The 17,195-nt window shown below is 45.3% G+C and overlaps 1 protein-coding gene across 1 annotated transcript in view; it reads left to right on the forward strand.

Annotated features, from left to right (window-relative positions):
- Positions 1–17,195, forward strand: part of atg2a (autophagy related 2A) — a 112,823-nt gene that overhangs the window by 50,766 nt on the left and 44,862 nt on the right. Inside the window, exons 20-23 of the mRNA XM_084332542.1 lie at positions 7,406–7,563; positions 11,867–11,999; positions 13,968–14,152; positions 16,920–17,000. Coding sequence (XP_084188668.1) covers positions 7,406–7,563; positions 11,867–11,999; positions 13,968–14,152; positions 16,920–17,000 — 557 coding nt within the window. The remainder of the gene's footprint in view (positions 1–7,405; positions 7,564–11,866; positions 12,000–13,967; positions 14,153–16,919; positions 17,001–17,195) is intronic.

Raw genomic sequence — 17,195 nt, forward strand, 5'->3', positions numbered from 1 at the left:
CTGTCACATGCTTTCCTCCGACGCATGTGCAGCCAGCCAGCAGCCAGCCTGGCCGCGCAGATTCTCACTGGGAGAGTGTAACGTGTGGGAGGCCGCACTACCTCTCACCAGATCCTACCTTCGCTGAGCAGGCGCCCCGACCGAACTGTAGGGGTCGCTGTCCACAACGCCCAGGACCCACCCACGGCTCCCCTCCCCCTAACTCAGCCAAACGAGTTAGTATAGCGATCAGCCCGAGCCAAGGCAATGCTGACTCTCCGGGAGTCGAGACTGCACCCTCTTGCATTGGTGACAAGCACAATCTCCGCTACGCCACCTGACCGCCACTTATTTTACATTTTCTTTATAATGCTTTTTTTCTCTGCCTGATTTTCTGTGCTTTTCTTCCCATCCCAATTTAGTCGTTATGCCAATTCCCCCCTCCCCTACCTGGTCGTTGTGCGCATGTGCCCCCTACTGGTCGGTCAAGGGAGCCCTGAGGTCTACCACATGCTTCCTCCGACACATGCAGAGACAGCCAGCGGCTCTCTTTTCACCTGACAGCGCGGACTCTCATTGGTGAAGTGTAACGCGTGGGAGGTCACACTGCCTTCACCCACTTCCTAGGCAGTGTCTTTTGCTGTGCAGGCGCCCTGACCTGACCTGTAGGAGTCGCTGTCCACAACGCCAGATTACCACCCCATCGACTTCCCTCCCGCTAACTCGGCCAAACTAGTTAGTATGACGGCTGGCCCAAGCTGGAGGCAATGCTGATACCCGGATTCGAGACCGGAGTCTCTTGCATTGGTGACAAGCGCAATCTCCGCTGCGCCACCCAGCCGCGTTTTTAATCCTCTTTAAGGTGGAAAAGGTCCTCTCTGACTCAGATGTCATCATAGGAGTTGTTATGAGGATTTTCAGCAGACTGACAGTCTCAGTAAATGCCTCTTCTAGGTTGTTCTCATGGATGGATGTTAACAGAGACAGGGCCATCTTACTGGTATGAAGCTCAGCGTGGCGGTACAGAGTGAGTAGCTCAGACTTCAACTTTTCCTCGTGTTCTATAGGCCATCATTTCACAGCACAGTCAAACTCGGATGTAGGGAATGACAGGATAAATTGTGTGAAGAGTGAGATGTCAACCAGCTTTGCAGCGATCAGGTGGTCACTCTGTGAAAACCTCTCTTCCACTTGAGAGATGACGATGTCACATGCCTCCTTCATCACCAGTCCTGTGTTGGTTACTTGTCGGCCTGGCTCGTCTGTTGTTCCATCATGAACGATGGCGGCCAATTCATCCGTTTTCTGCCGCATATCCTGGACATTCTCTGTGAAATGGCTGAGCGTACTCCCAATAGCAGGTGCATCTATGCTCTGTTTTTCCAGAGTGTTGTATAAAACATCCACCTCTGGCATAAGCAAGGGAAATAATTCCAGCAGCTGCAGAAATTCTCTGTCCTGGAGTTTCTTTGACAGGCCGTACGCCTCACTTATGGTGGCCTCATCCCACCCTGGTTGTGTGCGTATGGCCTCCATACACTGGAGCAGTGCAGCACGGTACTCCCAAACGGCATTGACAGTTCTACTTTTAAAGTTCCATCACGTTGCTGGTGGCCTTGGAATGTCTTTCTGTGTTGCCTCTGAAAGAGCCGTGACACGTTTTGGGGAGCGCCAGAGAAAAATGTTGCAAAAGCAGTCAAATCTGCACAAAAAAAATATCAGGACGCTCACTCTCGCAGAACAGTTGCTGTAAGGTCACGTTCAGTTGATGGGCGTGGCAGTGAACAAACTGGGCATGTGGGTACGTCTCTTTCATTAGCGTCTGTACCCCACGGACGTTCCCACTCATTACAGTCGCACCATCATATGTCTGAGCTTGTCTCCCAGATTCAGTGGTTCCAGCACACCCTTGATAATATTGGAGAGGCCGCGTCCAGTTTTATCTTTCACTTCAACAAACTCCAAAAAACCTCTGTCACTGTAACAACATGTAGCGCAGCACAATCACCATTTGTGATTTACAAGAGACATCGTTGTTTCGTCTGCGTGTATGGTGATAAATGATGTCTTGTACAGTACTGGATGTCCCTTTTGAATATGGACTGAGCGTCATAGTGCCTCTGAGCTTGAAGCCTCGAATCGCCCTCGCACATAATCTTGAAAATGCATCTGAATATTCCCGGATTCAGAGAGTCCTGCAGTGCTGTTTCACATTTTCCACACAGTTTAATGCATGTTATGATCCGACCTAGCGCATACCTGTTTTCCTCCACCTGTTTGTTATGCAGCTCGATGGAGCGCTTGTATGCAGTGTCAATTTGGGCTGTGACGTTTACCATTCCAAGTAAGCCTAATTTTACAGCATTGTCCAGATGACTCCCACTGCTCTCGTGTTTTACTACCGTCTCAGAAAGATGTTTTAAATCTTTGTAACCGGTCTTGGACCAGGTGCCATCTCCACCATACAGCAGACAGGGAAAACAGAAGAGTGTGTTATTTTCTATGCTAGCCGTTAGCCACTTCTTCTTCGAGAACCACTCAACGTTAAACCCACAGTTACCTTTGCAAGCCGTTTGAGTTATAACGATATCCAGTGGCTGGTGTGGACCCAGATGTTTGATTTATATGTTCTCCAAATTCAGGATTTCAAACCTGTGCTAGAGTAAATAATCCACCTTGTTCATTTTCACGTAACGTCACTAGCTAGGTAGTTTACAGTAGCTGCCGTTAGCAATGAAAGGCTTCTTTACCGACTGTAATGTTGGTGCCAGCCAATCAACTTTGAAATACGAAATGACGTTGTACACTTGGGGCTAGGGGCTTCGAGCCCCATTTGCCATAAAATGTATGTGGTCTACTGTGAATGATTGGATTTTCCCACGTACAGTACACCCTGCATTGATAGAGACGGGCTAGCCCCACTCGTGCTATTTTAGACCTAACGATCGGGAGAAGATCGCAGTCTGAAACAGCAAGGCAGAGAGATGACATGAACTAAAATACTAATAAAATGTATATGCAATTTAGTAAGATGCTATAGCCATACATAATACATTTGAGCAAATAATAGGCAAATCTTTAACACTTTCAGTGCCCAGCAGGGGGCGCACATTTAGTGCTTGAATGCCCACCATCCACTTCAATGTTAGCATTAATATCGCTTAATCTATGTTTTAAATTATGGCTATGTGTCTAATCTACCCGTCGCTTATCAATGACTCATTTCCAGTCAACATTGTCGAAGCGGATTGTTTTTTTATCGGTTCATTTCCGTTTATAGCATTTTGAAAAGCCCTCGTTTTCACGAAAAAAAAAAGATTCCATGATAATCGCCCTGTACTGTAATAGTCAGAAGCCGCCTATTCTCAGTCCTTGCCCCACAATGGTGGAATGAACTACCCATCCCAGTTAGGACAGCCGAATCCCGTCCAATCTTTCGCTGTCGACTAAAGATTCACTTCTTCAACCATTATCTGAAATGATATAAAAAAAAAAAAAAAAAAATCTAACCCCGACTAACCTTACTGTCATGCACTTGTCCTAATAAACTAACCTACACTGTAACACGCAACACTTTGATGAACATTGTTACTCAGCTGATAGAGTTATACCCTTCTTGCTGTCTTGTCGCACAGAACTTGTAAGTCGCTTTGGATAAAAGCGTCAGCTAAATGACTAAATGTAAATGTAAATGTAGTCAAGTCAAGTCAAGTCAAGAGTTTTATTTGTCACGGCATACAAGTATACAATGAAATGCGGGTGGTCTATATTCTAGAACGTTGTCATTTTTCGGCCTATTTATGAATCGTTTTCAAATAAACGCTAGATTATCGATAGTATATGTGTACGTGTGCACGCTGGTGCCGCGCGCTGAAAATCTATTCTCTCAGTTCCTGATCGCTCTTACAGTCAAACAGCCATATCACATTATAGGAGAAAAGCTTATATCTCTGTGAAAACGGGTCTGATTATCCTAAGACTGGTAAAATAGATTCCTTACCTGAGATCAGATGGTATCCAAATGGATTATTCCAATTCCTGATCGCCATTCCAAAAATCGATCATTTTATTGATCCAACGCGTATACTGTAAAACACATATTACACGCTGTGCTGAGGGTCCAGAATGAATCTGATCGGCTCCGGTTACATGCGTGAGAAGTGAAATGTGGATTCCGGAGTTTTTTTTTCTCATCCATTTTCATTGAGTCCAATCCAAAAGGGTGCATTACCATCTGGGAGACGATACAGGGCGCTTTTTTCGCTTTAGACTCGGTTGATGAAATATGAATTCAGATTGCTAATAAAAAAAATAAAACGAGAATTCTCGTGATGGGCATTCAGGGGGCGGGCTGACAAAGTGTTAAGAATGAATACCATTTGTCTGCAGTTCCTTTTGGTGACACTAGGTGGGGCTCTGCCCTTAACTCATTCTGTGCCAATCACGGAAAAAGTCGAGTTAACTCGCCAACCGTTCAGCACCAATCACGAGAAAAGTCGGGTTTTAATCGTTATTTATTTTATTAGCTATATCCATTCATTTTTCATCCATCCAGCCTGATGTTATCATTGGGAATGGGTCTGAGCTTGCAAAAGGGCAAATACTGCCGCCTACGCCTCCCCCCTTCATATGCAATGCCGGGCAATGTGGGACGGACCTCCACGAGCAGTATTTGGAATGGCGATCAGATAATTGGATTATTTCTTTTGCATTACATCAGATACCAGGTAAGGACTCTATATATAAAATCTTACATTGATCTGATATTTTTTTCTACCGCGATCGATCGTGGCTGTCTGTGTGTGTGTGTGTGGCTGTTTACCGTTGAGTGCAGGAGGTGGCGGGGCGAGTGCCACGCTACAAGGGCCATTTCATGTATGCATGAGGAAGGATAATAATGATAATCTAGCATTGATTTCAGGAAGATTCGTTAATCAGGCGAAATGACAACGTGTTTAGTGTATTCCACTAAAGGGCTATTATCGCGTCTTTTTCTGGGATTACTAAGGCCATGGTTAGACTAGTGTATTCCTGGCGTTTTTTTTATACGTTTTTGACGACGTTTCATGTCCCTATTACACAGAAATGCGTTTTTTGGCGTTTTTTTGTGGATACGGCTGAAACGCTAAATTGTAGGCTTGTTCGAGATGGATTTCGGTTCGCCTCGACTAGTAGACGAGAGTAGCCGAGTGAAGCCGGGGGAGGAGTTAAAAAGGCGGACACTGCCGATTTCACGAGAGCCTCTCGCCTAGTCTCGCATGGCAGATACGCTTTCACGTCACCACACACACATTACACACCTGTCCAGCTCATTATAATGCGATGGCCGTGTGCAAAATTAGATCAGATTAAAATGTACAGCACACCATATACTGCTATAGTGGAATATACTATTCATATACCATAATGTATACCATCTTGTTGCGCGCTCCCTGGCCGCACGCACACACAACACACTGCTGAATAATTCTGTTTTGCATCAATATATATATGTATACTGTGTATATTGAGGCAAAACAGAATTATATATACAGTATTGAGGCAAAACAGACGACGCATGTGTGTATGTGTGTGTCTGACAGCTTGAAGTTTATCATGATGATATGATGATTGATAACGCATAACATAATAAAGTTTTCAATCAATCAATCAATCAAACGTCTCATAACTCCCTGGCTGTCACGTGGCTGGTGACTGACAACTTTTCTGAGCCAATAGGCGCTTTGCCCGACCATAGCAAGTCGCTTCCCAGCCGGGAGCAGCCGAGTGAGAGGTACTGTGGCGCCTCGCTCTGAAGGCTGCTTGTGGCTCGCTCCCGCGGGAGTTCCACGCCTCGCCTCATCAGATTTTCAGAGCAAGTCGGACAACATTCTAACCGTCATGCAACGCGCTTGGCGAGGCAGTAGTGAAACCTGCGCAGATCTGCGTCCGCCTATCCCATCTCGAACAAGCCTTGTGTTTGCGTTTGGAGATACGCAAAAAAAACGCGTCGACAACAGCGTGTAGTCAGCACGGAGCCGTTGTTGCGAAAACGCCCATGCGCAGTAGATACCATCTGCGTGCCCTTCCGGTGACAACAGTGTGTGTGTTTGGGACATAGCTCCGTGTCCCAAATAGCTTCAGCTACCATGTGTTGTCAAGTTATTGTTATAAGGACCCCAGTCCAAGCTACAACAGTCTGCATTCCCTTAACAATTGTTTGTATTGAGCCGTATTGTATTGTACCCATATGCAATATGTTAAATAAAGTTTACATCCATTCATTCTGCTAGCATTACCGATTGCATGAGCAGCTGGCTAACGTGAGCTATCAGGATTCAGACCCTGTTAGCTCAGAGCTCCTCTTTCAACTTAACAAGCATTAAACAAAATGGCCCAGTCATCTATTCACCTTTGTTTAATACACACAGCGTTGTCTCTAATGTTATCTAACTACTGATAGCTCGCGATATCATCAGTTTTGGTGCTGGCTAAGTAGCGTGAGCTAACGTTAGCTTCTAGCCACAATGCTATATTGTTATAATGGCATACTCCATTGACGTTAGCATGCAGCTAACAATGCTACCGATCTTTTTTTAGACTAAACTATCCGCTCTTGGTGGTCACTTGTGTTGATGTTAGTTTTGTTTCATCAACAAATGACAGGCAGAACACACAGTGAATGTATCCGTTTTGTTTATTGCACTTTTATTAGGCTTTGCTGAAAAAGAATTGCTGCATTGGGTAACTAGGCAAAAGATGGTGGCCGCCTTGTTGACATTTGCTTTGCAGGCACATTCAAGTTCTGATTGGTTGAAATTGCCTTCATGTTTGCCACCTACTGCTTTGGCAGTGTACTACATCAGTGTGCTCGGGTGACAAAAACGAAAAAAAAACGAAAGTGTGACTCGAGGCGCACGACGTCGCAGCGAAACGCATATGACGACGATACGAAAATGATACGAAAGGTGTAACCGACGCCTAAGAATCACCAAAACTACTCATATTCAAAACGGTATAAAACGGAAATGTACGGATGAAAAAACAATCTCTTTTGACAATGTTGACTGGAAGCAACTCACTGACAATCGACGGGTGTATTAGACCCATAGCTATAATATAAGATATATTTTAAACACTCGCAAATCTCGCAGTCTCCCCATTGATTAACGCGATGGCGTACTAGCGCCCTCTGGCGCATTAAGCGATGGCGCAGAATGAGTTAATAACCAGTCGCCACTGTGCACATGTTATGACTTTGAACATCTGCCATTTCCACTGCAAAGACGGCACATAAGTAACGATACGTTGTGTCGGTCGTAATGCTAATCGATATATTGTACTGTATATGTAACTTTACATCTGATTTCCATCTTCCCACTCCCTCTTCCTCTTCATTTCTCTCCCCTCTCCCTTTTTCTCTCCTCTCTTTCTCCTCCCCCCATAGACTCAGATTCTGATGAGGATGACTCACAGTTCTACTCAGCCAGCGATCCTGCTGCTGCGAGGAGGAAGTCTGAGCCCCACCCCAATCACAATCTCAGCCTCCTCTCCCTCACAGTCGTCATTGCCAAGGGCCGCCTCCAAGCCTTGACGGACAGAAAGGTGAGCGAAAGGCCCAATGCATAATCGTAATGAGTAGTCCCACCACCAAAAAACAAGATAGGAAAAAAAGGAATGGGGGACATTTTTAGATTTTCTAATTGATTAATTGATTTGAGCTCTTGATAGGACTAGTCACTAGTGCAAGACAGCTGGTAAATATTTTACCAAATACAAAAATGTAATATTTGTTTGTAAACACATATTTCCCATTGTTTTTACAATGGGTTAACTCTTTCTCTGCCAGCTATTATTCTCATCCTGTAGTAAATGCGCCACGCTTTTATATAGGCATTTTCACTGTGCGTCGCGGTGTTTGCAGGGCTGTATCTATATTCTATATTATAGCTATGGAGACAATACTATGGCTCATTTGACAGTAACAACAGACAGTTCAACATGTGAAAGAGAATACATTTTTTCGTGTATACGTTCGTGTGTTATCCCGTTGTGAATATTGTATAGTTTGAGTGATCCTGGCTAATTCCTGAAAACGGCGCTATGGGGCGCTATGTGCTTTTTGCTAAATGCGTTCGTGGCTTCGTGCTGCTCGCCTGGACATGCTACAGTTTCCAAATCAAAGGTATATAATAGGTATTATGTTTCATCATGAATGCATCAAAGGGGGGGGGGGTCATTTTTTGATGCTCGGATCGTCATCAACGGCATTCGTTTTGAATACTACATATATTGATCGACTGGATCGATATGAAATCATTGTAGGATCAAGGTGGAATTGACGTCAGATAGTCCTTACCTTTGATCGGGGGTATTCCAAAAAGATTGTCTGATCGCGATTTCCAGTATTGGTGTCCATCGGGTCCCCGACATAATCCGGCACAACACATGCATCGAGGGGCCATGGACGCGTTCCAATGTGATCGGGTTAACCGCTAGACTTGTCTGGTAAAAGATGCTCCGCCCAGAGGGGTTTAGATGTGACACGCGGTCTGGAACAGGGTTTCAAAGGGTGGGCGATACTGCCACCTAGCAGGATCTGGCCGGTACTGCACTCTCTGGGTCCCAGTATGCCTTTTAACGGTAACATAGAGGTCCGTGACACTGAATAGAATATTAAAATCGAAAACGGACCAAATAACGTATATATACGTGATTGGCGTTCAACACATGGCGAGCAAAGACGTGTATATATACGTGGATGGCACAGATTGAAAGTTCCAAAAAGCGAAGTTTTCATCTATAAATTAAACTCATGAAGGATGCATATGAATAACTTCATGACATGTATGAGGTCAAAATAATTCTGGACTGGGGCTTTAATTGGCCATTTTCATATTGACCATTTTGACATGTCATCGCAGGGTAAATACAGGTGTAATTAATTGTTTTCCCATTTATCTGTGTCAGGGCCAGTTATTGTGCATGCTGTCTCACTGGCATAGCTGTGACATCCCTAAATGGAATGGGACCATAATTAATGTTATTAATAACACCTGTATCTACACCTGTATTTACGCACACACAAGATGGCTGCTTGTGATCAGTGTTGGACTCATTAGTCAAAAACCAGAGAAGTAAGACTTAAACTTGTGATGTCATCAGGTATGAAGTCTGGAGCTTCTCCATAGACAATGAATGGGAGACTGATTTTGTGTACCCACAAAATGTGCTTTATTCTATATTAGTGGTCTCAGTTCTGAAACAGAAAATGTACCTGATTGATTGATTGATTGATTGATTGATTGATCGGACATTTACGGGGGCCAGTTTAGAATTGCAGCCTCCCGTAGGTGCTCTTTGAGAGCGTTTTTTTTACGGCTGTGGGTAGGGCGTTCCACATTGATGTGGCATAATTGCGAAACGTGTTTAGCCCCTTGTTTGAGCTGAATCTGGGTTGCACATGATTTGTGGAACTCCCTCTGGTGTGTGGTCGTGGTATTCACTGACCTTTGGGAAGTACCTCGACATATACATGGGTACCTTAGTGGTGTAGTGTATCTTGTAGACCAGGCCCATTGCAAGTTGCTGTACTCTGTCGTCTACTCTAAGCCATCCTAGGTTGTCAAAATGGGCAGGGGTGAAGTGGGTTTTAGGAGTAAGGTCAAGCAGTAACATCACTAACAGCCAGGTCAGGAGGCAGCTCTCCAAGATTAGTGTGAATAAGGCCAGAGGACCGGACAACACCAATCCCAGGGTGCTAAAAGCATGTGCGGAGCAGCTGGCAGCACCGCTCCAACATCTCTTCAACCTCTCCATGAGGCTGGAGAGGGTGCCCCAGCTCTGGAAGACCTCCTGCATTGTCCCGGTGCCCAAGAAGGGACGACCCAGCACCCTCAACGACTACAGGCCAGTTGCTCTGACGTCACACGTCATGTAGACGTTTGAGAGACTGGTCCTGCAACACCTCAAGCCCCTGGTGAAAGACTCCCTCGACCCCCTGCAGTTTGCATACTAGGCAAACATCGGGGTGGCGGACGCCATCATCTATATGATCCACAGAGCGTACACGCACCTGGAGAAGCCTCGCAGCTCAGTGAGGATTATGTTCTTTGATTTCTCCAACACCATCCAGCCGTCACTGCTAGCTGTGACGGCCACTGTGATGCAGCTGGAGCACGGCTTGGTGGCCTGGATCAAGGACTACCTCACTGAGAGACCGCAGTACGTCAGACTAAAGGACAGTCAGTCTGACATACTGGTGAGCAACAACGGCGCCCCCCAAGGAACTGTGCTGTCACCCTTCCTCTTCACCCTCTATACCTCAGACTTCTGCCGCAACTCAAGCGGGTGCCACCTGCAGAAGTTCTCTGACGACTCCTCCATCGTAAGCTACATCACCGACGATGATGAGGAGGAGTATAGAGCCCTGGTGGAGAGCTTTGTGGGGTGGAGCGACAGCAACCACCTCCAACGCAACACCAGTAAGACCAAGGAGCTGGTGGTGGACTTCCAGAGGGGCAAGAAGAGGCCCCCCCCCCGATTCCCATCACCATCCGAGGGGAGGAGGTTGAGGTGGTGGAGTCATATAAGTTCCTTGGGGTACATCTGAACAATAAACTGAACTGGTCGGACAACACGGAGGTCCGCTACAGGAAGGGACAGAGCAGGCTGTTCTTCCTGAGGAGACTCAGGTCCTTCAACGTGTGCAATAGACTGCTGCAGTCATTTTACCAGTCTGTAGTGGCCAGCGTCCTCTTCTATGCTGTGGCATGCTGGGGGGGCTACATCAACTCGAGGGACACCAACAAACTGAACAAGCTGGTGAGGAAGGCTAGCTTCGTGATGGGAGTCGAACTGGTCAGACTAGAGGTGATGGCAGAGAGAGGGATGAGAAGGAAGCTGGCTGCTATCCTGGAGAATCCCTCCCACCCCCTCTACGACGAGCTAGTCAAGATCAGAAGCACGTTCAGCCACAGATTCATACCCCCCCGACACCTCGCCGAGGCGGCTCGGTATTTTAATCTGTCAATTATTTTGCGACAATGACCTCGTAGCTATACATTATCCCTTATGTGCACCTTATGTGAATACTGCACCGTATGTGAATACTGTGATACTGTGACTTCAGTTAGTTAGACAGTAAATTATAACACTACCTCATGCATACTGCACCTTATGTGATACTGTGAATACTGTATATTTCAGTTAGTTAGATAGTAAATTATATTGACGTATTTGTTTACACTGCTTGTGTTGTTTTTACTACCTGTACCCCCCATCCCCCATGCTGCTATGATGCCTGAATTTCCCCAAGGGGATCAATAAAGGAATATCTTATCTTAGTCTGACCAGTTTGTTTTGTGATGTTTGTATTGTAATGTTGTTTTTAGTGCCTTTGAGGTGCTTTGGTACCATGAGGTGCAAGCATAGAGGTAGTACCCTTGAATGAGTGCTCCTGCTAGAGTCTTCAGGGTATTCTTGTTTACCAGAGAGGAGATCCGGTACAAGAATTTTGTTCGTTGGTTGACTTTTTTGATTACATTGTTTGCCATTTTGTCACAGGAAAGATTTGCTTCTAGGATGGACCCTAGGTATGTAATTTCATCTTTCCTTGTGACAATATTGTCTCCCACTGTAACAGAGAAGTCGTTTGTCTTGCTGAGTTTGTTATTTGATCCGAAGAGAATGGACTCTTTTTTACCCAGATGTAATAGTTTGTTGTCTGCAAGCCAGGTGCAGATTCTGCAGAGTTCCGAGCTGAGGGCTTTTTCACATGTCTAAATACTTAAATTGGGTGTAATTCCACTTTAAGGTTTTTAAGCCCATGTTTCTGGGCCTCGCCTGCACAAATCTCCATATATTTTAATTGTCTACTTTTACCATCATCTCTTCCTTGTGTTTCCAGGAGGACCAGAGTCATGGGGAGATTGTGCTGGACCTGGAAGGGGGGAAGATATTCAGTGTGGCACAGCACCAGAACAACCCCCATCTCAACTTCCTGTGCGTGGAGAGCAGGAGGGTGGAGCTTCACCACAGAGGTGAGGTGGGGGGTTGGGTTGTATGTGAACCTCTTCACCATCAAGGTGAGGTGGGGGGTTGGGTTGTATGTGAACCTCTTCACCATCAAGGTGAGGTGGGGGTTGGGTTGTATGTGAACCTCTTCTACACAGAGGTGAGGTGGGGGTTGGGTTGTATGTGAACCTCTTCACCATCAAGGTGAGGTGGGGGTTGAGTTGTATGTGAACCTCTTCACCATCAAGGTGAGGTGGGGGTTGGGTTGTATGTGAACCTCTTCTACACTGAGGTGAGGTGGGGGTTGGGTTGTATGTGAACCTCTTCTACACTGAGGTGAGGTGGGGGTTGGGTTGTATGTGAACCTCTTCACCATCAAGGTGAGGTGGGGGTTGGGTTGTATGTGAACCTCTTCACCATCAAGGTGAGGTGGGGGTTGGGTTGTATGTGAACCTCTTCACCATCAAGGTGAGGTGGGGGTTGGGTTGTATGTGAACCTCTTCTACACTGAGGTGAGGTGGGGGTTGGGTTGTATGTGAACCTCTTCTACACTGAGGTGAGGTGGGGGTTGGGTTGTATGTGAACCTCTTCACCATCAAGGTGAGGTGGGGGTTGGGTTCAGTGATGCAGTCGTAATATGGGAACTGCCCAAACGCCACTCGCATACATGTTCTGCGCACAGAACAGATGATTATTATGCATAACAATGTTTTAAATGTAATTGTAGTTACAATTTCTTTAATTGAATGAACTTAAACTAGAAAAGTAAATACAAACTAAATTAACAATGTAACTTAGAGTTAGTTTACAGAAGGACAGTTTCTTTCAGAATCAGACTGAAGCACAACTTGTCTCATCCTTCCAGTCAGGACCACAGATCAAGCAACCCCCCACCAATTGGTAGCCTACAGGGCTTGTATTTTGGTTTGGCACTTCTCGTTGTTATGCTATCGGTATCCTATTATTATGCAAAGTCTAGGTGATAAGTGCCGGCCGGGTACTTATCGCACGGCGCGACGAGTCCAGTGACAATTGTGAACACATTTTTGTGTGCGTGCGTGCACATCATTGCGCGCACTTCTGCCTCAGTGACCTACCTAAACGGCGTTTAACCGCGTTTGTGCACGACTGCATGCCTGGTTGGGTTGTATTGTATGTGAACCTCTTCACCATCGAGGTGAGGTGGGGGTTGGGTTGTATGTGAACCTCTTCTACACTGAGGTGAGGTGGGGGTTGGGTTGTATGTGAACCTCTTCTACACTGAGGTGAGGTGGGGGTTGGGTTGTATGTGAACCTCTTCTACACTGAGGTGAGGTGGGGGTTGGGTTGTATGTGAACCTCTTCTACACTGAGGTGAGGTGGGGGTTGGGTTGTATGTAAACCTCTTCTACACTGAGGTGAGGTGGGGGTTGGGTTGGGTTGTATGTGAACCTCTTCACAAAGTCAGCTCATTTCAACAGAATTCTTATTTTTCCTTTCACACAAGATTTTAAGTGACCATAAAAAGTAGTATTTAGAAGGGGTTTCGCGTCCGTGAGTTCTGATGCTTTCCCAAATTAAATGAAGGCTGGTCGGGCCGGACTTAATGTCAGGAGGGAGTTGATTTGTACGTTAAACAAAGAGGACTGGAAACTGATATTAGCTTTCACTTCATCATTGTGGACCAATAAGAGTACAGTTTTAAATGACTAGGTGGGATTCTTTTAATATCAATTATAATTTCTTTATTGGATATATAGTTGTATATCATACACCCCCAAGTCTAGGATTTTGTCATTTTGCAGGAATAGAGAAAAGTGGAACTTGGATATAAATATGAAAAATGGTATGGTACATAGCTGAACAATATTACATCCAGGTACATGCATTCAGGCACAAGGCAACAAGAGGACATAGCTGTTTTTGAATTCATGGGCAATTAAATTTAACACATGAACCAAACATTTCAGTTTATACATAGTCATACCTTTTTAATCTTTTACCACTCCCTACAGCGGTAGTGAAAGACTCCCCCATTCCAGAGCGTTTGGAGATGCCCGACTTCACTCCCCCAAGGCACTTGGACCCTACCATCTACCCCACAGAGGTGGGTGTGAGCTGCGTGAGCGGCCGGGAGAGCGAGCCCCAGATGTTGTCCACAGCCATCAAAGTCACCCTGGACCCCAAGAGGAACGTTAAGGTGTGTCCTCGTCCACCATTTAACACAATAGAACCTAAGAGGAACATTAACACAGTGAGTGCCACGCCCCTTCCGGGAAGTGACCTGGCCTTGCCGTCCATTAACCCCATGTAAACGTAGTTGTAGTTTGTAGAGCTAAACTTATATATTTATAGTATAGCTATGGGTCTAATAACGCCGTCGAGTGTCAGTGAGTTGTTTCCAGTCAACATGCAAAAAACAGATTATTTTTTCATCCGTACATTTTCGTTTTATACCATTTGAATATGAATATAGTTTGGGTGCTTCTGAGTAATTCCAGGAAAAAGATGCGAAAACAGCGTTTTTGTGTAATTCAATAAACACGTTGTCATTTTTCGCTTGATTATCGAATCTTCCTGAAATCAATGCTAGATCATCATTATTATCCTTCCTCGTGCAAGCATGCAATGTGGTTTAGACCGGCGCGCCCCCCCTCCTGCACCCAACGGCACACAGCCACACACGCACACACACAGAGACAGCGTCGATCGGGGTAGAAATAAATATCGGATCAACGATCACATTTATACGTAGTGTTCTTACCTTGTATCTGATGTAATGCAAAAGAAATAATCCAATTATCTGATCGCCATTCCAGTTATCCACAGCGATCCTGTCTCCGACGTTGTTGGGCATTGCACAATAACGGGCGGGCGGGGTCAGTTGTCCAAACCATCCCTACAAGCGTGTGTTTTGCCGGAGTGTTTAGGACCCGCCCCCACGCCGCAGCTCGGTAGAGAAAAGAAACTACCCCGTTCCTAATAGAGTGCAATAATGGCCGAAGGCGTTAGAGGGCGGTATAAGACCGTCTGCCAGCTCAGACACACTCGGAACAGTATGCACAAGGTGCCCCGCTGAATTATGAATGGCAATAGCGATTAAAAGAAATACCGTGAGAAAAACGTAGATCAACGGTTGGGCGACAGAAACGTAGTTCTACGTTAACGGCACCGGATGTGTTAAAGGAATGCAGCAACATTATGGGAAATGCACTTACCGTCTTCTCCAGAGTCGGACAAGAAGATGGATACCAGTTTCCTCTCTGTGTGTTCAGTAGAAAGCTATCCGTCTGCAAGCTAGCCTAGCTTAGCACAAATTAATGGAAGCAGATAAGGACAGATACAGACCTAGCTTAAAACGTGAGCAGTGTTTTTGGCCAACAGCTAGGCTAGCTGGTCCGTATTTGCTTCCTTTCATTTGTGCTAAGCTAGGCTAGCTTGCAGCTGGATAGCTTTCTACTGAACGCACAGAGAGGACATTGGCATCTATCTTCTTGTCTGACTCTAGTCCTTTAACACTTTGGGTGCCAAAAACTAGTTACCGGTAAGTCGTTTCTGGGCCTAAGTCGTTCAGTGCCAAAAACGACTTAAAGGGGAACTATCTTATAAATGGCCTTTTTGAGTGTTTAGCATTGTTTCCTAGCTATGTGAACTTATATTAATATGATCTATGTCTCAAAATTCTCATATTGGCGCATTCTTCCAATTCTCCTCTCACAATATTTACCCTCACTGAACTGAGTCATTTGAAAATGTGCGCGATTTGTGATGTCAGAGAGACACTGCTGCATGTTAATGTTCAGGCGAACCAGGTGCAACCATTGTGGTTGGAGCCCAGGCTCAAAACGGCTTAAGATCTTGAGGTAGAAAAATGCTGTTTTTGAGGACTTGATTAGAAATACAAAACAATGAATAAAAAAAATATATATATTACAGAGGTGTTCCATAGACTCACAGGAATTGTGTAAAAGTGCCCAAATAGTGAAAGAAATAGTAAAATAGTTCCCCTTTAAGTTGTTTCTGGGTAGTTTTTTTTCCCCTTTTTTTTCGATATTTCTATTCATTATCCACCCAGGGAGCCTGTTGTTACCATATGGAATGAGTCTGAGGTCCCCAAGGTGCAATACCGGCCGCATCCCGCTAGACGGCGGTATCGAGCACCCTTTCTAACCTTGTATCTTCCCCTGTGGGACGGCCAAAGGTCTCGGGTTTCATTTTTCCTTGTCGGCCGAGGCGAACGGTGGTCCCGGTTCCATTGGCGCGCGTCAAATATCCCCTATCGATATGTTGTTGTGGATTATGCTGTGGGCCAAATGGACATTGGATGTACCAGATGGCGATCAAACAATTGGAATATTATTTTTGGAATACTCCCGATCGCAGGTAAGACCGATCTGACGTCAATTTTAGCTTAATCCTGCAATGCTTTCATACCGATCAGGCTGATAACCGTTTTTAGTGTTCAATACGAATGCCGTTACTGACAATCAAATAATCAGAAACGACCCCCCCCCCCTTTCATGCATTCATGATGGAACATAATACCTATGATATAGATTTGATTTCGGGATAATAGCATATACAGGCAAAAAATTACAACGTCTATAGTGGAATTGACGTGTAGGGCTATAACTCAGCACTTCATGAATTACCCTAGACCGCCCTAAAACCATACTTATACCTATGGTTTTACGGTATAACACGGGAACGTATGGATGGAAACATTTATTCTTTTTCACATATTGAACGATAGATAGGTGATGTCAAATGGGCCATAGTATTGTATCCATAGCTATAATATAGAATATAGTTATAGCTCTACAAACAAGGTGACTGATCCCTATCTATCTAGACAGCTTCGTCTAATGGCTGGCACTGAAAGTGTTAAGGTGTGTCCCCCTCCACCATTTAACTGAAGAGAACTTTGAAGTCAAATATAATATTTATTTTCCTGATACCATCTCTAGGAGTTCCTGGTCGCCCTTCGACTCCAAGGAGCCACGATGAGACACCACATGGCCCAGACCAATCACAGTTGGCACGAGCAGGTAGGACCAAGTACAGGGAGCTTCTCCAGTCTATTGGGGCCTTTCCACTGACCAGTAGGCACAGTACCATACTGTACTGGTAGGCTTGCCACGCTGTACCTTGCTGTGTTGTTTTTCCATTACACAACACACCTGTGTTGCTGTAGGTGTAGGAGGAGCTGAGACAATAGAGGAATCCTCTTTCAGAGTTACTCT

This window comes from Notolepis coatsorum (assembly GCF_963971535.1).
Source record: "Notolepis coatsorum genome assembly, chromosome: 16".
Taxonomy (NCBI): Eukaryota; Metazoa; Chordata; class Actinopteri; order Aulopiformes; family Paralepididae; genus Notolepis; species Notolepis coatsorum.